The sequence below is a fragment of the Acinonyx jubatus genome, chromosome D1 (assembly GCF_027475565.1).
Source record: "Acinonyx jubatus isolate Ajub_Pintada_27869175 chromosome D1, VMU_Ajub_asm_v1.0, whole genome shotgun sequence".
In the NCBI taxonomy this organism is placed as follows: Eukaryota; Metazoa; Chordata; class Mammalia; order Carnivora; family Felidae; genus Acinonyx; species Acinonyx jubatus.
This window is the reverse complement of record NC_069390.1, coordinates 14,977,616-14,998,607: the sequence shown is the minus strand read 5'-3', so window position 1 is coordinate 14,998,607 and position 20,992 is coordinate 14,977,616. Positions and strand designations below refer to the sequence as shown.

Genomic DNA, 20,992 nt, shown 5'->3' with positions numbered 1-20,992 from the left:
GGCGAATATCAGATCTGTATTTATTCTGTATAGTCTAGTGTGTTTATACATATTAGAGGTGCTCCGTAATTATCTGTGCCAGGGGAGTAGCTCATAGAGATATCTTAACTCTTGTACACTTTGCTGCTAACTATCAACACGGAGCCAGAGCAGGCAGGCTGGCTAGCCATAACAATGCTCTCAGAGGGCAATCTCTTTGAATTCAGGATATCTCAGTAGTTTGAGCAGTGGGGAAATAGATGTGAAAGTCATATGAAATGATGGAGACAAACTAGTAAGTTGAATTCTGTCCAGGATTTGAGCATTTGTCATACAAACAGTCATCGAAGCTGGAGACTGGCAGAAGATTCTGACCTCTGAATGAAGGACAGTATACTCAGGACCTTCTGGAAAGGGAAGAATTATCTGTGGGAAGATGTTTCTCAAGGCAGAAATTAAGGAAACAAGGAATTCAGGAGTAGAAGTGGCTCATGAGGATTCCCCAACAGAAGAGAGCTATTCAAATGCAATGAAGATAATAAAGGCTATGAAGTTGAATGGCTCCCCAAATTCAGAATCTCTTGTAGCGAACTAGAAAGAATACTGGCTGGTCTGAAAGCCTGGCTCTGAGGCCCAGAATTCACCGCTTTCTGTGTGATCCCGGGTAAATAACCATCTCCCTGAGCCATAATTTTCTAATATACGAGCTGTCATTAGATTGCCTATATTTAATGTTGAATGAGTACATATGGGCTAAATGAATGGGCAAAGTGGTTTATACTGTCTAACGTGCTATATACTTATCTCTCATGCCTTTGGTGAACTGATTGCAATCAGTGTCTGTTTTATTGCAGGTCTCTCATTACCTGTGCCCAGAACACCTGATTAGATTCCATGGCGAGTACAAATAACGTGACCGAGTTAATTATCGTCGGTCTTTTCCAGGATCCAGAAGTGCAGAGGGCATGCTTTGTGATGTTTCTTCCTGTGTACCTGGCAACAGTGGTGGGCAATGGTCTCATTGTTCTGACAGTCAATGTCAGTAAGAGTCTGCGTTCCCCCATGTACTTCTTCCTTAGCTACTTGTCCCTGGTGGAGATCACTTACTCCTCCACTGTTGTCCCTAAATTCATCACAGACTTACTTGCCAAGATTAAAACCATCTCCCTGGAGGGCTGTGTGGCTCAGATATTCTTCTTCCACTTCTTTGGAGTTACTGAGATCTTCCTGCTGACGGTAATGGCCTATGACCGCTTTGTGGCCATTTGCAAACCTCTTCGCTACACCACCATCATGAGCCAGTTTGTGTGTCGCCTTCTGGTGGCTGTTTCCTGGCTCGGGGGCATAATTCACTCCATGGTCCAGATCCTTGTTACTGTTCAGCTGCCGTTCTGTGGTCCCAATGTGATTGACCACTACTTCTGTGACCTCCATCCGTTATTCAAGCTTGCCTGCACTGACACTTCTGTGGAGGGGGTTATTGTGTTGGCCAACAGTGGATTAATCTCCGTCTTCTCCTTCCTCCTCCTGGTGTCCTCCTATATGGTCATCCTGTACAACCTGAGGAACCATTCTGCAGAGGGGAGGCGCAAAGCCCTCTCCACCTGTGCCTCTCACATCACAGTGGTCCTCTTGTTCTTTGGACCTGCCATCTTCCTCTACATGCGACCCTCCTCCACCTTCACTGAGGACAAACTGGTGGCCGTGTTCTACACAGTTGTCACCCCCATGCTGAACCCCATCATCTACACACTCAGAAATGCAGAGGTGAAAAATGCCATGAGGAAGCTGTGGGAGAAGAAAGTGAACTCAGAAGTGGGATAAAAATGAAAAAAAATTCTTAAGAACAGGACTATATATGCATATTCTGTTTTTGGTCAAATGTAAATAATAGAACAAAAGTTAACTTATTCATATATATTTTTTTGTGGTAGATAAATGAGCCCCTTATACTCCATGTTATCAGTTGTAGCTCTTTCATTGCTATCTGTATTTCGGAGAATTTTCAAATTGAGTTGAATCTCCTCTCCTGTTGTCCATAGTGCAAAGTGCACAGATTTCAGGAGGGATCATCTAGACTGGAATTTCCATCTGGATTTCCCACCCTATCATCATCTGCCTGTACAGCCTTGGGTCCATGCATTTTGCCTTTTGGTGTTAGCATATGGTGTGTGGAAAGTCTGTGGACTTGGAGAATGAAGTTTATGTTTTGCTTTCCTACTGATGTGGTCTTGTGGGAGTCACAGGAAAGCATTTTTACTTCATTTGGTGTCCCTACCCCATTAATTTAATTCCAATGCCTAGAATTCCATAATAGGAGCTTTATTTCATGACAGTAGGGCATTGCTAGAATGGCAGTATCTCTTGGAGGTGAACTAAATATAAGCATTTTATATTTGTCATATCTTCTTGATGGATTGATTCCTTTATCCCTATACAATCTTTTGTCCTTTGTTACCATTTTTGGATTAAAATCTATTCTGTCTGATATAAGTATAGCTACCCCTGCTTTCTTTTGTTTTGGAATTTCTTTTCTGTTGATTTACTTTGAGCCCATATTTGCCCCTAAATCCGAAATGTGTCTCCTGTAGGCATAGTTGGGTCTTCTTTTTTCTTATTCCAATCAGTCACTATGTCCTTTTTGATTGAATTTAATCCATTAACATTTAGAATGAATTATTTATATAATTTATAGTTTATCTTGTTAATTGCTTTCGGTCTGTTTTGAATTTCCATTGTTCTGTTTCTGCCTACCTTTTTTTTTTTTATATGTTTATTTACTTATTTTGAGAGAGAGAGAGAGAGAATGAGAGGGGGAAAGGGCAGAGGGAGGGGAGAGAGAGAAGGGGCTTGATGTCACAAACTGAGATCAGGACTGGAGCCAAAATCAAGAGTAAGATTCTTAAATGACTGAACCAACTAGGTGCCCCCGTTTCTGCCTACCTTTGTAAAAGGTAATTTTCTGTGGTGGTATGCCTTTGAGAATCGACTCTGCGTTTCTGCTTTGTTGTTACTATGAGGCTTACATAAAATATCTTAGAGATAAAACAATCTATTTCAAGTTGATAGCAACTTCAATTGCATATAAGATATCCACCCTTTACTCCTCTATTTTGTGTTTTTGATATCACAATTTACTTCTTTTTATATTGTGTATTCATTAACAAATTACTGTATATATTGTTATTTTAATACTTTTTCCTTCAACTGTTACAGTTAAGTGATTTTCACACCATTGTATTATAGAATTAGTTTTTGAAATCTGACTTTATATTTCACCTTACTATTGTGTTGTATAATTTGGTATGTTTTTGTGTCACTAATTTATATCTATTCATTTCAGCTTGATAGTTCCTTTGAACATTTCTTGCAAGGCAAGTATTTGGGAAATATTTTGGAAAAGTCTGCCTTTATTTGTGAAGGACAACTTTGCCAGATGGAATATCCTTTGCTTTTTTTAAAAATTTGAATATTTGAATGTGTCCTGTTGCATTCTCCTGGTCTGTAGGGTTTCTTTGGAGAAATCTGCTGGTAGCTTAATGGACATTCCTTTGTAGGTTATAATGTTTTTCTTCCTCTGGCTGCTTTTAGGATTCTCTTTATCTTTGGTTTGATGTTTTCATATAATGTGTCTTAGAGAAAATCTTTTTACATTGAATTAATAGGGTGATCTGTTAGCTTCTTGCACTTGGATATTCAGGGGTCCCCAGGTTGGAGAAGTCACTTTTCTGTCTACAAAATATTCAGAAAATAAAGTTAAGAATCAAGGCAACAAGCTAGGTTCATTCACTTAATCTTTATGAGGCATGCTGTGGAATTATTTTCAAAGAGAAAAGCTTACTTATTTTGTACTAGATGACTACTCCCCTTATACTTTAGCCTCTGTGCTGTTACAGGACATCCACAGTGATCCCTTGGTTTTGAAATAGATGTAGTAGCAGATCGAGGATTCAGGGATCAAATAAAAACTCATATTAACATCTGAGTTCCAAGCCCTGGACAAGGTGCAATATAGGTCATAAACCTATGGGTAATCTAATCCTTGGTGACAAAGTGCCGGAGCCAAGATCTCAAGTCACCAAGGCATGTCTGGCATGAGCTTCTTTCCCCGGCAGCCCAGTTTGGCCGACTCTGGAAACATCCTGTCCCCGCCTGGGCTTCTGAGCTCTGCTCAGGCTGTCTGCGCAGAAACTACATCCCAGGGAGATGGAGAACTGAGTCGGACCACGTTATTGTTCATTTTCTCGCCGGTGTATCGTTTTAGATCTTGCTCCTCAGGCTTGCTCTGCTTGTGTTATGAACAGGAATCTCCTCTCTCTGCGTGACCCCCACTCCCATTCTGGAAGCCGGCCATGGGTGGGCAGCAGGAGAGAGGAGAGTGATGCAGGTGTTGGGAGGAAGCCCTGGAGCCTGGTCTAGTCCAAGCTCCGCCCAAAGGGCCGTGTGATTCTGGGTCCAGATTCCTCTTCTGTGGAAGGAGGATTCCATGAGCTTCCTTCCAAATCAAACAGCTGATGGTGGCTCAGTGAGGGAGCTAGCAGGAGAGGCCCGACTTGACGCCTCTGGTGAGGGCTATTGTTGGAGGAAAAGTGGGAGAAAAGGATGCTGGAAAAGGCTGGTCAGAGCAATATTATTTGTCAGAATCCACAGAAGAAGGAGTTCCATGGCAGAAAGGTATAATGAGAACTCATGAGGTGGGGCAGATATATTGTGGAGATTTAAAAAATGTTCACTGAAGTTGTTTATCGGGGCCACTGTGTTTAGTATTTCTTTTTCTTGTTTTAAAGTTTCTTTATTTATTTTTGAAAGAGAGAGAACAAGTGGGGGAGGAGCAGAGAGAGGGGGAGAGAATCCCAAGCAGGCTTCATGTTGTCAGCACAGAGCCCACGTGGGGCTCAAACTCACAAACCGTGAGATTGTGACCTGAGCCAAAGCCAAGAGTTGGACACTTAACTGACTGAGCCACCCAGGCACCCCCCTGTTTAGAATTTCTTAACCATAAAGCCTGGAAAGGTGTGGTTACTTGATGTTTGAGAACACATACTTATCTTTCAGAGTCCCTTCCTTGGCCCTGCCAGTTAAAGAGTCAGAATTAAAGTCACCCTGCAGGTGACATGTTACTGCACTGTGAATGGTTTACTGGTCTGATGACCTCTTTATGCAATTACCTCTCGAATGTTTGCCGTTTTGATTTAGAGTTTCATTTTTTAAAGTTTTTTTTTAATTTAAATCCCAGGCAGTTAACATACAGTGTTAAATTGGTTTCAGGTGTACAATGTCGTGATGCAACACTTTGATACATCAACCAGTGCTCTTCACAAATGCCCTCCTTAATCCCCTTCGCCTATTTTGCCCATCCCTCCACCCACCTCCCCTCTGGTAAACATCAGTGTATTCTCTACAGTTAAGAGTCTGTTCCTTGGTTTGTCTCTCTCTCTTTTTTCCCTTTGCTCATTTGTTTTATTTCTTAAACTACACATATGAGTGAAATAATATAGCATTTGTCTCTGAGTGACTTATTTTGCTTAGGATTATACTCTGCAGCCCCACTCACATCATTGCAAATAGCAAGACTTTGTTCTTTTTTATGGTTGAGTAATATTCCATTGTATAATATACCACATCTTCTTATCCATTCATCAATCGATGGATAACTTGGACCGTTTATATAATTTGGCTATGGTAGATAATGCTGGTATAAATATTGGGGTGCATGTATCCCTTTGAATTAGTATTCGTATGTCCTTTGGGTAAATACTTAGTAGTGTAGTTGCTGGATCATCGGGTAGTTCTATTTTTTTTTTTTTGTCTCAGACTTCTCACCTTTTATTTTTGATTTTTTAATTTAATTTTGTATTTTTTAAAATTTACATCCAAATTAGTTAGCATATAGTGCAACAATGATTTCAGGAGTAGATTCCTTAATTCCCCTTACCCATGTAGCCCATCCCCCTCCCACAACCCCTCCAGTAACCCTCTGTTTGCTCTCCATATTTATGAGTCTCTTATGTTTTGTCCCCCTCCCTGTTTTTATATTATTTTTGTTTCCCTTCCCTTATGTTCATCTGTTTTGTCTCTTAAGGTCCTTATATGAGTGAAGTCATTATGACTTTTGTCTTTCTCTGACTGACTAATTTCACTTAGCATACCTTCCAGTTTCACCCACATCATTGCAAATAGCAAGATTTCATTTTTGATTGCCAAGTAATACTCCATTGTATATATATACCACACTTTCTTTATCCATTCATTCATTGATGGACATTTGGGTTCTTCCCATACTTTGGCTATTGTTGATAGTGCTGCTATAAACATGGGGGCGGGTAGTTCTATTTTTAACCTTTTTGAGGAACCTCTGTACTATTTTCCAGAGTGGCTATGTCATGAAGTTAATAATTATAAATGGCCCATTATTGTTAGTATTTTTTGCTCCTGTTTATGAAATACTGTCTTAGGTCAAGGTCAGGAAGATATTAATGGATATTTTATTTCAAATGTGTAATGTGCCTTTTTCATTTAAATCCTTATTCCACTTAAAATTGATTGTTAGGGATTATGTGACAAAAGGCTTCAATTTTATTTATTTTTTCTTATATGGAACACCAAGTGTTCTATCATCATATCTATATCAAATTTCTATAGTCATATGAATCTGTTTGGGGCCAATCCTATACTCTCTTAATTACTGTAGTTTATGTCTAGATATATGGTAGGGCATGTTTCTCAATTTTTTTTTTTTAAAGAATATCTTGTCTGTTTTGAGTCCTTTTATCTTCTAGACAGTTTTAAATCTAAATTGTTAAATTCCACAAAATAACTTACTGGGATTTTGTTTGTATTGTTCTATAGATCATGTTGGGAAGAACTTACGCTGTATGAGATCATGTCATTATTTTCACTGGTATGAGATAAGCCTGATTTGGTTATGTGTTACTGTAAACCAAGTCCTGTGAAAAATATAAAGATACAGGGTTCTGTGACTGACAAGCGACTTATGAAACTTTTATTCCCAGGGAAACTGTTAAGGGAGTAGAGGAAGCAGAACAGAGGAGTAAAATATAAATAGAATTCAGGTGAATTCTAGCAGAGGGTCACTTCAGACTGATTTTTCAGAACTCTGGAGTGTAAATTATGCCTAGAGTTTGATTAGAAGCAAGTGAGTGGAGTTTTGATATCCAGACTATTAATATATATTTTTAAGTTTATTTATTTTGAGAAGGGGAGAGAAAGAGAGAGGAAGAGAGAGAGAGCACACATGCAGGCAGGCAGGGAAGGGGCAGAGAGAGGGGAGAGAGAGAGAGAGAGAGAGAGAGAGAGAGAGAGAGAGAGAGAGAGAGAATCCCAAGCAGGCTTTCCATTGTCGGCACAGAGCCCGACACAGGGCTCGAACTGTGGGACTATGACCTGAGCCAAAATCAAGAATCATATGCTCAACCAACTGAGCCACCCAGGCACCCCGATACTCCCAGATTCTTTAGACATTAGCTAAGGGCTTCTCTGGGTTTGGGTTGGGTATAAATTCCCAGACACTTTAATACAGGGAAAATGGACTCTAGTAGCCCAAGGGCAGCATGTGCTAGCTGTTGACAGTAAAGACACATGAAGTTCATGGGTTAAAAAAAAAAAAAGAGAAAGCGATATGGACAGGGATATGGGCAGACCTTTACATTCTTTGTCATGCTCTCCTTTATTTTGGTGCTCTTTATTTTTATTATTGTTTTTAACTTTGGTGGTTTTTAAAGTGTTAGAGACCACCGGCTCCTTTGATTAAATTTATTCTAGGAAACATGGTTTTGTTGCTATTGTAAATAGGGTCCTTAAGAATTGCATCTTCTAGGCACCTGGTGGGGGGGGGGGGGGTTAGTCGCTAAGCGTCTGACTCTTGATTTCAGCTCAGGTTATGATCTCATGGTTTGTGAGATAGAGGACCGAGTTGGGTTCTGAGCTGACAGCGTGAAGCCTGCTTGGCATTCTCTCACTCCTTCTCTCTGCCCCTTTCCCACTCACTCTTTCTCTCTCAAAATAAATAAAAAACATTAAAAAAATCTTTAAAAAAAGAATTGCATCTTCCAAATTATGTCATATAGAAATGTGATGATTTTTTTTTGTTTTTAATTTATATTACCAAAACTTTATTATTGCTAATGATTTTTCTGTAAACACTTTAGGGTTTTCTAGTAGACAATAATATCATATGGGAACGCTACTGGTGTTCTATCTTCCTCTCTATTTTTTTGAAAACATCTCTGGGTAAGAATTATAGCACAATGTCAGATATAAACAGTGATGATAAGATTCTTGTTTTTAATTTTAAGGGGACTATTTCTAAATTTCCCCATTACGAATGATGCTTGATATAGATATGGACCATATGTGGCTTCCACGTAGTGTAATGTTTTCAAGATTCATTTACATTGTAGCTTGTATCATTACTTCATTTCTTTCTATGGACCAATAATACAGGGTTACTGGAGGAGTTGTGGGTGGAGTTGCTGTTCCCTTGGCTACCCCGGTTCTAGGGTATGAGGTATATGGTAGGTAGGCAGTTAAAACTTCACAGCCCTATATTACAGCAAAACAACTGCCTCATTCCTCACCAAGCTTTTCCCTGGCGATCATTGGGTTTTTACTAAATTCCAGGGTTCTGCAAAACCAGTTTTTACCATCTCATTAGTTGTTCCTGGTGGTAGGGGGATTGAGCCCTAGAGTTCCCTGCTCTGCTATTTTCAGTGATACTACTCTTGTAATCATCATAATTCTCTAATTCAATATTATCTCCATTTTACCAGTGTGTACGCTGAGGCACAGAGAGGTTAAGTTACTGGCTCAAGATCATAGAACTATAGGGGCACTTGGGTTGCTCAGCTGGGTAAGTGTCTGACTCTTGTTTTCAGCTCAGGTCATGATATCACAGTCATGAGATCAAGCCCCATGTCAGCTCTCACATTGTGCATGGAGCCTACTTAAGAGTCTCTCTATCCCTCTCCCTTTGCCCCTCTCCTGCTCTTGTGTGTTGGTTCTCTCTCTCTCTCTCTCTCAAAAAAAAAAAAGATCATAAAGCCATAAATAGTGGAGTCTGGGTCTAGAGGATGAAATTTCTACTATACTAATGCTAGTAGTTTCTTGATAAATATTTATGACTACAATATTGCAGGATATGGACATTAAACTTTCTTTTTGTGTGATAATGATTTTGACTCTGGTTTTTATTTGATCATGAAGGTCTACTGAGATTCAGAGGCTTCTTGAGCAGAGTAATATATAAATTTTGAAGGGAAAAGGGGAAGGAAAAAGGCCAAAAAATGAAGAGGTATGATTCAGACAATGTAATGTGTTTATCAGATCATTTAATTTTTTTCTCTTGGGCACACAGACTACGTTTCCTAGCCCCCTTACATCCATGTGGGGTCTTATAAATAATGGGTAGAAGATGTATCCCAGTTTAGGCTTGATTCATAAAATGTCCTCAGTGATCCTTAATCTCTGTGTGGTCATTGGCTAGGTGGGTGTAGATGACCTAGAAGATGGTCCTGAAGTTTCAGGAGACTGGAGGCATCACAAAATGGGAATGGGTCTGTATGCGGGGTTCATGGCTTGGTGGAGAGTTGCATGTGAGACATTCCTGATTAGCCCAATCTGTATTGGATTTAGTGTGAATGACTTTTACTGGGATTATGCCACTGAGATTTGGGGCTGTTCTGTATTATTAAAGCATTACTAACACGTGCTAATTAATACAGAGAACTAATAGATAGGATTCCTAATGAATTTATTCAAGAAGATGAGGGATGGAAGAGGTAGGGATGGGGCCCCTATAGGGGGGCTGGATGAATGGACCATTCTCAGGAGCACTATGCAGGGGGCCAGCTGTCCTGGGTAGAGCCCCTGCCATACTGTACCTCAACCTCAGGATTGCACTAATTGCCATCCTTCTAACATTGTGGATACCTCCCCACAATGCCCCCAGCCACCTGGAGCCCAGAGGATGTACTCTGCACACAAATACTGCGTTAGGGGTGGAAGAATATCACGACTTGACTTGGGGGGGGGGCGGTTCTGAACTTAGGAAACTTGAGATCCCTAAGCTGGGTGAGTGGTTAGTGGAGCAGCTGCACATTATAGAATAAATGAATGTAAAATGCTGCTAATCACATCTGCTCTGTCTTCTACATGGCATTCTGATGAACGGAGATGGTAATGGATGAGAAAATCCTCTGTAAAATGGAATGCACGAATAAGAGCAAACACAATTCTTCCTATTAACGGTCTTCAACTCTAGGCTGCCCCTGAGTTATGTTGTTGGATTACTGAGAAAGCTTCCTGATCCCACATCATATTCTCAAAATGAATTGTTATATCTCCTAGCTTGACTATGCTATGAGGTAAGGAGATATGTTGTGTGTGTGTGTGTGTGTGTGTGTGTGTTTTCTATTTAATTTTCCAGAATCCTAAATCCCGCCATGCATAGTGTTCAGCTCAGTGGTGTTGGTTCTCTTGGATGGAAGAACGGACAGATGGACTGAAGGCCAGAGAGGTGAAGTGGTTTGACAAGCCTGTAGATTTTTTGAGCTGGATCCTACCTCTTGATTTCCATCATTCCCCACCACCCGTCCCTTTCATCCACTTCTCTGAGCTGCTATTTTCTTTCTGTGAAAATGATGCATTAGATCTATATAAACTTTTCACCCTCCTTACCAGATTGTATATTTCATGATTTCAAGAAAAATTTAAAAGGTTTCCTAGAGTTTCCTTCTCACAGTTCTCTTATGCACCCTCTGGGTGATGAATGACCAGTGGGAGGAGGAAATAGACAAACGCATGAAGCAGGTGACACCATGCGCTAGCACACTAGAGTTTAGACCCAAACCTCACAGAGCTTCATTTAAGAGTTGGGATGCTGGGGGCGCCTGGGTGGCGCAGTCGGTTAGGCGTCTGACTTCAGCCAGGTCACAATCTCGCGGTCCGTGAGTTCCAGCCCCGCGTGGGGCTCTGGGCTGATGGCTCAGAGCCTGGAGCCTGTTTCCGATTCTGTGTCTCTCTCTCTCTCTCTGCCCCTCCCCTGTTCATGTTCTGTCTCTCTCTGTCCCAAAAATAAATAAACGTTGAAAAAAAGTTGGGATGCTGAAAACACTGTGGAGGGATGGGGGCCACTGGGTGCTGTGGGGGAAGGTTAGGGTAGGTGAAGGGAAAACTTTAGATTTTTGGAATCGCACTAAAAAAAATGACACCTGAGTCTTTTAGCGTACTAAGAACAATGGCAGAATTCATCTTAGGCTTTTTAAGAAAAACATTTTCCTAATCATTTGATTTTTATAAGGCAAGGTTCTGAGTCTCTGGAGAGGAGGAGATTTAGGCAGAGGGAAGAACGAAGTGGCTTTACTTAGTAATGTAAATGAATATAAAACAATAAAAGGGTGACTCTCATGAGTGAAGAGATGTAGCGATGCTGAGTTTTGCTCTCTCCAGTGGGCTTGGGACAGACATCTGGGGCTCTGAGTAGGGGGGAGGAGAAGACCTGGCAAATGGATGGACCTGAGTGGAAGCAGGACCCCAGGAGATGGAGGCAAGATGGTCCAGAGACTCCCTGGCAGGCATTTGTAAGTTGGTGGCCCCTGGGAGCATGGGTACCTGCTATTAAAATTTAGGATTTTCCTTATAGCTGTACTTCCTTTATGACATCCTCAGTTTCTGTAATTCAGCCAAGTGTCCGGATGCAGAAGAGAAGGAAGGGAGGCACTACAGTGGCACAGGAGTGGTGATGAGGTGGCTAGATGCACGTGGTTAGGGAATAGTGACCTTGGCAATGATAATGATTGTGGCAATAACAGTAGTAGTGATACCAATACCTACACAGCACATGCTTGCATACTACGTGCCAGGCATTGTTCTAAGCATTTATAAGTGAACTCATTTTATCCTCGTCTTGGCCTTATGAGGTAGGCACTCTTTTTTTCCATCTTTCCTGAGAGATTATTGACATACGACATATGTAAGTTTAAGGTGTACCACGTACAGTATGTGATGATTTGATATATGTATATGTTGAGAAGTGATTACCCCAATAAGATTAGTTAACACCTCCATGCCCTCACATAATTACCATTTTTTTGTGTGTGTATGGTGATAACACTTAAGATTTACTCTCTTGGCAACTTTGAAGTATATAATACAGTACTGTTAATCGTAGTCACCATGCTGTACATTGCATGCCCAGCTGGACACTATTATTAGCTCCATTTTACAGAAGAGAAAACTGAGGTAGAGAAGACTTAGGGTTAAGTAATTTTCCCAAAGGGGAAAACCTGAGGCAGAGAACTTGAGAGGAGTGACTTCCTGCTGGCACCCAAGATAGTGTGGTAACCTATTTGTCCTTGGTTACCTGTAGCCAAGTATGCCCTTGGAAGGCTTGAAAATCTGGATCCAGAGTTTCAACATTTGTGACAAACTTTGTCCACTTCTCTGTATTTCCCCACCTTGGCTCTGGGCCATGTCAGTAGACCTGGTTAGCCTCTGAGACAGGGTCTCACAGGACTATGGTGTTTAAACTCCTGGTCCAGTGCCAGCTACTTCCAGCTGGCTGGGAGGAGAGAGTTAGTCTCTTTCAGGAGCCAACTCTCCAGCTCAGACACTCAGGGAAGTCACTTTCAACTTGTTCCAGTTTTCAGGGCAAGAAGGACGATAGGATTTAAGTGTTCCCAATATGGTTGGGACATAGTTTTTGATTTCATCCAAAAGACCTGACATCAGGGCATTAGAGGATCATCTAGGGGATGGAGCAGCCATCTCACCCTGTCACCCGCCTCCCCACTCTGACCCCAGAGAGCCGTCAGGGACATAGGACCCACTTTAGGTGAGTTCAGTGCTATGGTGGTTGCAAAATGTGGCATGTCGGGATCTGCTCTTACAGGTGGAATCCAAAATTTCAACAGGCATTTCAGAAATTTTAAATCCTCCTGATTTTTTCTAGAGGAAAGGTCCAAGCAAAATAATAAATTGCACATTATTCAAGTACTTCACCTTGGCTGTACAAGTAAGTTTTCTCAGTGTTGATTTATTTTCTGATGAATTCAAATTTTCTATTGTTTTCTATGTAAAGAGACAATGAAATAACCCACTTGATTTTTGGTAATGCTCCTAATTTCATCCTTCTCTTTTCTGAATTTTGATGAAACTTTCCAAAATCCTACTTATTCTTGGTATTTGGGTCTGAATTGAGAACAAAAGCCTTACAAATAATAACTTACGTTTTTTCCCCTGGAGCTTTATAGTGTCCACAGTATGTTCATTTACTTTCTTATCTGACTTCTCAACACCCTTCAGATGAAGTATTGACATCACTGTTTTAGAAATGAAGAAACTGAGGCTCAACGTGGCTGAGTGGAGGAGCTGAGACCTCCACGGTTTGTTTGATGGCAATTTCAGACTCTCAGGATCCAGTAGCGTTAAGAACATGCCATCAGACCCAGACCCAGAATGTCTCAATCTTGTGTCATGAGTCCCCCACCCATTTAGAATTGCAATAAATTTCTTTTTTTAAATATAATTTATTGTCAAATTGGCTTCCATAGAACACCCACTGCTCATCCCAACAAGTGCCCTCCTCAATGCCCATCACCCATTTTCCCCTCTCGCGATAAATTTATTTTACGTGATTTCTTCACCTGTCTTCTGCCAACCCTTTTTATTCATAAGACTATAAGACTGATAACATGGAGTATTCTCAAGCTCTTTCCTAGAAAGACTCAGCTTCTTTTTAATAAAAAATATATTTTCAGTCACCCTTATCCATGAGGATCAATGGGTTTACCTGGCAATTGTACAGCACTTTCTTCTGAGATTCTGCAGCCTTCTGAAAAAGTAACTCTTTTGATTTCATTTGACTTTCTCTGCTCACAAATCTCACAATTGTGGTTGGGGAATGGAAGCATCAGCACTGGCCAGGGTGTTGAAATTTACAAGCCCTAATCAATAATTTAGATGTCAGGACTGGAGCTTAGATATCTAGAAGGACATTGCTGAACTTGAAATACAGGGATCCAAGGTCAGGAAGGCTGGGCTGGGGTGGGGAAAGTCATGGAGCAGAGGCATATCAGTGGCGGGGCAGGATGGGGCGGATGGTGGGGAGGCCTGAGCGCTACCAGTAAGGGGCCATGAGGTCGTGGGTGGCAAGGGGCCCAGGTGAACGTTAAGCTTATCTGTGCAGTGTGAGACTGACAGTGTGTGGTGTGAGGGAACTGTAGGTAGCATTGTGACAACTGAGGGTGGTTTCCACCCTAAATTACATTCAAGTTAGGGTGGGGCTCTTCTTCATGTTCATAGAATTCCTTGGGCAAATTTATCTGGATACCATACACTCTGTGAGAATGGGGACCATGCTTGCTTCATTTGCTTCCTCAGCCACCAGCCTAATATACCTGACGTAACACTTGTTGATTGAATGAATGAGTGCGTGGACCCTTAAGCCTGCTGTGAATCCAGGGACCTGAGGATGTACTCCAAATTTATATGGCTCACAAATAATTTGAATGTAAGAGTTCCTTCATGGGATAGTAGCTCGTCTTTGAAGGTGCATGCAGAATGTTTAGACTCCTTTCAGACTTGTCACTGCTGAGATAACTAATCTTGGAGATGCACAGGCCAGAATCAGTGGGTTGGTGAGCAGGACCTTAAAGGAGTGATCTGGACCACAGAGGTCCCTGAGGAGCATTTCTGTGGGGATAGCTGGGGAAAAAGTGAACATGGATTTTATTCTTCTAGATAACATACAGAAGAGGAAATGAAGTGTAAAGAGGTTAAAAACCAGCTCGAGTTCACATCATTAGGAAGTGTCAGATTATGGGGAGGTTGTAAAGGGAGAGCAGCGGCTCACAGATGGCAAGGGAAAAGTTACGTTTGCTAACAGGCTCAGCCAGTTACAGCTGACAGCACTGTTCCTCACCTCCAGCTCTCCTCACTTGACAGGGGAGAATCCTACGGCTCAGGAAGATGATGTGAATTTCCAAAAGTCTCACAGTTACCTTATGGAAGAGTCAGCACTAGAACCCAGACTTCCCGACTCCTGTTGTGCTACTTAGGAAAGAAAGCAGCTAGAAACTCTCAGGAGGTTTGACTAATGTTCATAGAATGGTGCAATGAACAGTGTGTAGGTTTGAGGTCAGGCCTGGCTGTGGTCAAATTCTATGTTCTACCACCCACAGCCCTAGGATAGTATGTAGGAAAAGAAAATTCACTGACATTTAATTTTATGTGCTCACATTCTGTTCTACCACTTATAGCCCTGGGATAGTATGTAGAAGAAAATTCATTGATACTTAATTTTATCATCTATGAAGTTATTTTTCTGCCTCATGTAATGATGAAACAGTATGGTACATAATAAAGCACTGAGTTTTACATTCAAAGGGACCAATTATAGGAACATAAAATTTTCTCTACCAGTTCCAACAACTTCTTTGACAAGAACCCTCAAGAGCTGGCATCTAAGAGACTGAGATTGAGAAACACTGATCATCCACAAGTGACTTCTCAGTTCCCTCTAAATTACTCTTTATAGCTTTAACAATTTCTGAAAGGGAGAAGTATATTGGATAGTAAAACATGGGAAGTTGTTCAACATTAGCCGTGGTCAAACAAATATAAATTTTAAAAAGTCAGATGAAATTTAGCCAAAAATAAATCCTGATATCCATTACTAGCTAGGGTGAAAGAGGTAACCTCCATTTTGGTGTTAGTTATGTAAATTGGGGACTGTCTTTTTGGTGAGAGATATCAAAAGTCTTTATAATATCTATACCTCACTGTTTAGTATATACATCTGAGAAATTATCCTAGGGACCTAGAGATGACTTAGTGCATGATTAAGTTTTCTGTGGTATTAGAAAAAAAATGGACTTGTTATTAGATACATCTACTTGACAGAATAATAGGCAATCATTAAAAACAGTGCATTATAATGATATGGGAAACATTTAAGTTATATTGATCAGGATAACATATAAACATATGGTGTGATATGTGTTATGGTGTGATAATATATAACATCTATAGATGGAAGAAAGGATAAAAGAAAAATACATTAGAAAGTTAGTAAGTTTTTCTTTTTGGATGGTACTACTCAATAATTTTTTCTCCTCCTTTAAATATTTTCTAAACTCTGTCTCATCACCATAGGTTATGTTTGTAATTACTTTCCCCTCCTTTTCCTAAGAAGATCCGCTGATACCCAGCTTAGGCAAAACCCTGGAGCTAGCAACTTTGTCTTTCCTTCTGTTCCTTTTGTCTGCTCTGTGTCTGAGTAATCTGGGTTTTGAAGGACACAATGGTATAGGAGAGAAGGACAGACTGGGGAGTTAGAAGACTCCCACAGACTGGGATCTGTGTTCAGTCTCCCACAACCTAACTTCTGAGTTGGGTTTGCTCTTTAATACCTCTAGGGCAAAATGTTAGCATCTGAAAGTCAAAGATCTTTGCACCAGCTTACATAAAAAACCCCATCCTTAATAGCTTTTTAGCAAGAAAAAAGGTACTATAGTTCATAAATGGATAAAATTCCTTATTTGGCTTTTGAACTCAGGTCACTTAGGTTTGTGGGAATTTTCCAAATCAGAGAAGAGATTATGAAACATTTTTTTTTCCCCTGCAGGAACTTTCTTTAATCCTGTCTAGGCATTCAACATACGCATCATTCAGAGCAGCGGAAGGAGGACCAGATGATGCAGAAGGAAGGACCAGATGACATGTTATAAGAATACTATTGGTTCTGTTAATTTACCATGTTAGAATGTAAGTAATTCTGATAAGAAGCTATCGACCTCCTTGGATCCAGGTATTGTACGTTTCCTATATTATTTGGTTTTATTTTTTTATTCATTCAACACATAGTCATTGACTACTGTTCTAGGTCTGGCAATAATGACAATAGACACAAAGAATCTTCTTTCAAGACACTCTAAGTGTAGGGTGGGAAGGTGGAGGGAGACCAATACAACATAGTGTGTACAAAGAGCTAGGGTAGAGATGCAATCTGGGTGCTGTAGGAATACAGTGAAAGTCCTTGTAATCTAGCCTGGGTTGGGGGAAGAGGCCATCTTCCTTGTGGAGATAATAGCTGAGCCTATTTTCGGAGGATGTGTGGGAGTAAGCCAGGAAAATTGGGAAAGATTGGAGGAATAGCATGTGGATGACAATGAGGTGTTGGTGAGCATGACTTGATCAGGGGATTGAAAGTAGTTTCATATGGTTAAAGCACATGGTAGTGGACAGGGATGGATAACATGGTAGGGCAGTAAGATCCAGGGACTTGCAATGAGACTAAAAGGCTTAGATTTTTATCTTGAAGGTAAAAAGGAGCCATTGGAGGATATGATTGAATGATTGAATTTTATGTGCAATACTAGATGCAGTGTGGATGATTGAGCAGGTGTCTGCATGAGATATGAGGCAGGAGAGAGGGATGACCTTGTTGGAGCAACCGTCAGATTATTTTGCTAATTGATCTCAGTCTAGTGCTGAGAACTATGGTTGGGGCATGATAGGTGCTCAAAATGTTTCTGGAATAAATAAATAAATGAATGAATGAACGGATAGATGAATGTTAAGGTGTTGCAGACTCTGAGTCTGGAGTTCTCTCTTGTCCAGCAAGAGAGCAGATGTAGAATTGAGAGAGAGGCTAATGTCGCAGAGTGGACAAGAACCCCGAGTAAGGGTCCTTGCTCTGTTTTTATTAGTGTCAGAAGGCTTACACACGTGATGGATGTGCAGAAAAAGACAATGAATCCGTGAACATTAACTCGTGTGTTAGAGAAAGGAGGTTTCGAAGATACGTGGTGTTAAGGATGTGGGTCAATGCAAAACAAAATCCTGGCTCTGGGCAGATGGCTGTTTAAAGCAGGCACTAAGCACTGCCTGGTTATCTTATCTTGCCTCAGGGATAAGACAGATAGAGCATGCTACCTCAGGGTCAAGAAGGCACCTTTCTTTTGCTAATTAGCTCCCCTCTGGGCAGCTTCTCCCTGCTGTGGTCTATAGCCCTGTTTACCTGTTTACCTATATTGGTCCTTCCCTCCTGTAACAGCAGCTTTCTGCTTCTGTACTATGTTGGCGGTGCTTCCGCCCAGTTTTCCTAATCTTGGATGCTTTCATCTCGTGGCTTCCTAATCCTATGCCTTTGTTCTAAACTGGGGGTGCTTTCGCCCTGTTTACCTAATCTTGGATGCTTTCATCCTAAACCTTGTTAACCCATGGGTGCAAGCTCAGGAAATTCCTAAACTTATTCCCCCCAGTAAAGAACAAGACTTGATAAGGTGTGGTGACTAATTTTGCAATTATGAGGTGGACTAGTGAAGGGAGAAGTCAAGGATGACTCACTCCCGTGTTTGTAGCGGGTGGTGGAGGAAATGCGGAAGGGGGAGCAAGAGCTGAGTTGGGCTTGAGATGAGGAAGTCGGTGCCCATGTGCATTGAGGAGTACAAATGGGAGTTAGAAGTGTAGCTCCAAAAAAGCAACTGTAAAAAAAAAAAAAAAAATTAGAGGGATTATTTTCCCAGAAGTGGTTATTTTCAGTGAACTAAAATTTATATTATCCTTTTATCACAAAAAAACTTCCATGAAGATATTTTCAGTCAGAAAACAGAATTCATACTTATCGGTTAAAATGCAAGAGAGGTAATATTTCGGGAGTTGTTTATTTTATCTGCTATTTAACTTTGTACTGTGTCAAAATTATTAATTAGAAACGCAGAAAATGATTTTCATTATTAACAGGTTCTTTCTTTGGGATTCAGGATTTGGGATAATGCTATTCCACAAACACTGATTTCCCCCAACTTGAAAAAATTTCTTGAAGGAGGTAGTAATACATTTTTCTTGGGAAATCTCTTTTCACCCAAGTCCTTGCTCATGGATTCATGGATAGTCCACGAAACATCACGGAATTTTTCATGCTGGGACTCTCGCAAAACTCTGAAGTGCAGAGAGTTTTGTTTGTGTTCTTTTTGATTGTCTACCTTGTCTCTGTTGGGGGCAACCTACTTATCATGATCACCATTATCTTCAGTCCCACCTTGGGCTCCCCTATGTACTTTTTCCTCTCATGTTTGTCCTTTATTGATACTTGCTATTCCTCATGTATGACCCCCAAACTCATTACAGACTCCTTGTATGAGGGGAGAACCATCTCTTTTGAGGGCTGTCTGATTCAATTCTTTGTTGCCCATTTACTGGGAGGAACTGAAATCATTCTGCTCACGGTCATGGCCTATGACCGCTACGTGGCCATCTGCAAGCCTCTGCACTACACGACCACCATGACCAAGCATCTCTGTGCCCTGCTGGTGGGGGTGGCTTGGCTGGGGGGCTTCCTGCATTCACTGGTTCAGCTCCTCCTGGTCCTTCAGCTGCCCTTCTGTGGGCCTAATGTGATCAATCACTTTGTCTGCGACCTGTACCCCTTGCTGGAGCTCGCCTGCACCGACACATATGTCATTGGCGTCCTGGTGGTGGCCAACAGTGGTGTGATCTGCCTGTTGAACTTCCTCATGCTGGCTGCCTCCTACATTGTCATCCTGCGTTCCTTGAGGTGCCACGGTGCCGAGGGGAGGCGCAAAGCCCTCTCCACCTGTGGGGCCCACTTCACTGTTGTTGCCCTGTTCTTTGTGCCTTGTATATTTATTTACATGCGGCCATCATCTACTTTGTCCATGGACAAAATAGTGGCTGTGTTTTATTGTATTTTGACACCCATGTTCAACCCCCTGATTTATACACTGAGAAACGCAGAGGTGAAAAATGCCATGAAAAACCTATGGAAAAAATGAGCAATTGTGGATAGAAGATACAGGTACCGTAAGGAAAGAAATAATGAGTCATTCTCAGTAAAAGTTCATATTTTCATGATGAGAGCTGAGAGACTATTAAAAATTTCCAGAATAAAACTGATTTGAATGTTTGAAATTATGTCTAGTCTATCCATGTCCTGTGATACTGGCCAGACAAATTATTATACACAACTTCAATTTCTTTTAAACAGTTTACACTGCATTGCAGAACATGGAAACACCAACTCTCCCTCACCTTTGTCTGAGCTGGAGCCTTCATCAGCCTGGGCTAGTAAGAGTCTGTGATGAGTAGGACCCCTTGTTGGAGTGAAAAGTATGACCGCTGGTCCTCCAACTCTGCACATCAGAATATGATCAGAGTAGTTACTGATGGTTCACCTATGCCTGATTCTATCTACAATTTTTTTTTGAAATTTTACTGAAATGGAGTTTAATGTGATTTTATTCCATTTAAAAACATTCTGCCGTTTTTAAAAATGTTTGTTTATTTTGAGAGAGAGAGAGTTAGAACTTGAGTGGGGGAAGGGCAGAGAGAGAGAGGGAGACAGAGAATCCCAAGCAGGCTCTGTGCTCAAACCCATGAACCATGAGATCATGACCTGACCTGAAATCAAGAGTTGGACGCTTAACCAACTGAGCCACCCATGTTCCCCCTCCCATTCTGATACACTTACAAAATTGCCAGGAGTCCACAGCAGAAAAAAGGTCAAGACCAGCTTTATCTGGCATGTTCCAGACAGAGGCTGCTCCACTGGGTGGGTCCTGGACAGAAGACCACAAGGCACAGACTGACTCTGGGGGACACTGGGAGGGGTTGATCAGTCTTCAGTTGCCCCTGAGATGGACATTGTCCTCACAGCCTAATCTATATTCTCTCTCTATCTGCCGTGTGGATTCTTAGACAGTGGTCCAAATCTTTTATGTCATAAGTAGTTTTGAAGCGGCATCTTGGATAGCAGCAGTTGAATGTCCTTTCTCTGAGAGTCCCTGTTTGCTTCTTTGGCTCTGAGGGAAGAGCCAAAGCAGGGGCCTTCTGGGCATCATTGGGGTCCATGAAGGGATGAGTTGGTTTTGGAACAATACCGGAAATAATCTATAGCTTGGGACTATGAGAATGCAGCAAATACAATTAGGAATTACTGAATTCAAATCCTGGAAGTGCACAGAATAGGTTTACA

General features: G+C 41.2%; 2 protein-coding genes and 1 long non-coding RNA gene across 3 annotated transcripts in view; all 3 read left to right on the top strand.

Moving 5' to 3' along the window:
- Nucleotides 1-20,992, top strand: part of LOC128311774 (uncharacterized) — a 112,978-nt gene that overhangs the window by 12,360 nt on the left and 79,626 nt on the right. Inside the window, exon 2 of the long non-coding RNA XR_008290336.1 lies at nt 16,622-16,761. This is a non-coding gene — a long non-coding RNA (uncharacterized LOC128311774). The remainder of the gene's footprint in view (nt 1-16,621; nt 16,762-20,992) is intronic.
- LOC106976537 (olfactory receptor 4B1-like) lies at nt 804-2,713 on the top strand. Its single transcript, XM_015073966.3, has one exon. The coding sequence runs from the start codon at nt 874-876 to the stop codon at nt 1,801-1,803; it is 930 nt and encodes a 309-aa protein (XP_014929452.2). The 5' UTR covers nt 804-873; the 3' UTR covers nt 1,804-2,713.
- Nucleotides 16,977-20,796, top strand: LOC106976555 (olfactory receptor 140). The gene has a single exon (XM_053203167.1). It carries the CDS (start codon nt 18,885-18,887, stop codon nt 19,791-19,793), a length of 909 nt encoding a protein of 302 aa, XP_053059142.1. The 5' UTR covers nt 16,977-18,884; the 3' UTR covers nt 19,794-20,796.

Coding starts and splice junctions, on each gene's coding strand:
- LOC106976537 (XM_015073966.3), top strand. CDS start 874: ATGGCGAGTACAAATAACGTGACCGAGTTAATTATCGTCGGTCTTTTC.
- LOC106976555 (XM_053203167.1), top strand. CDS start 18,885: ATGGATAGTCCACGAAACATCACGGAATTTTTCATGCTGGGACTCTCG.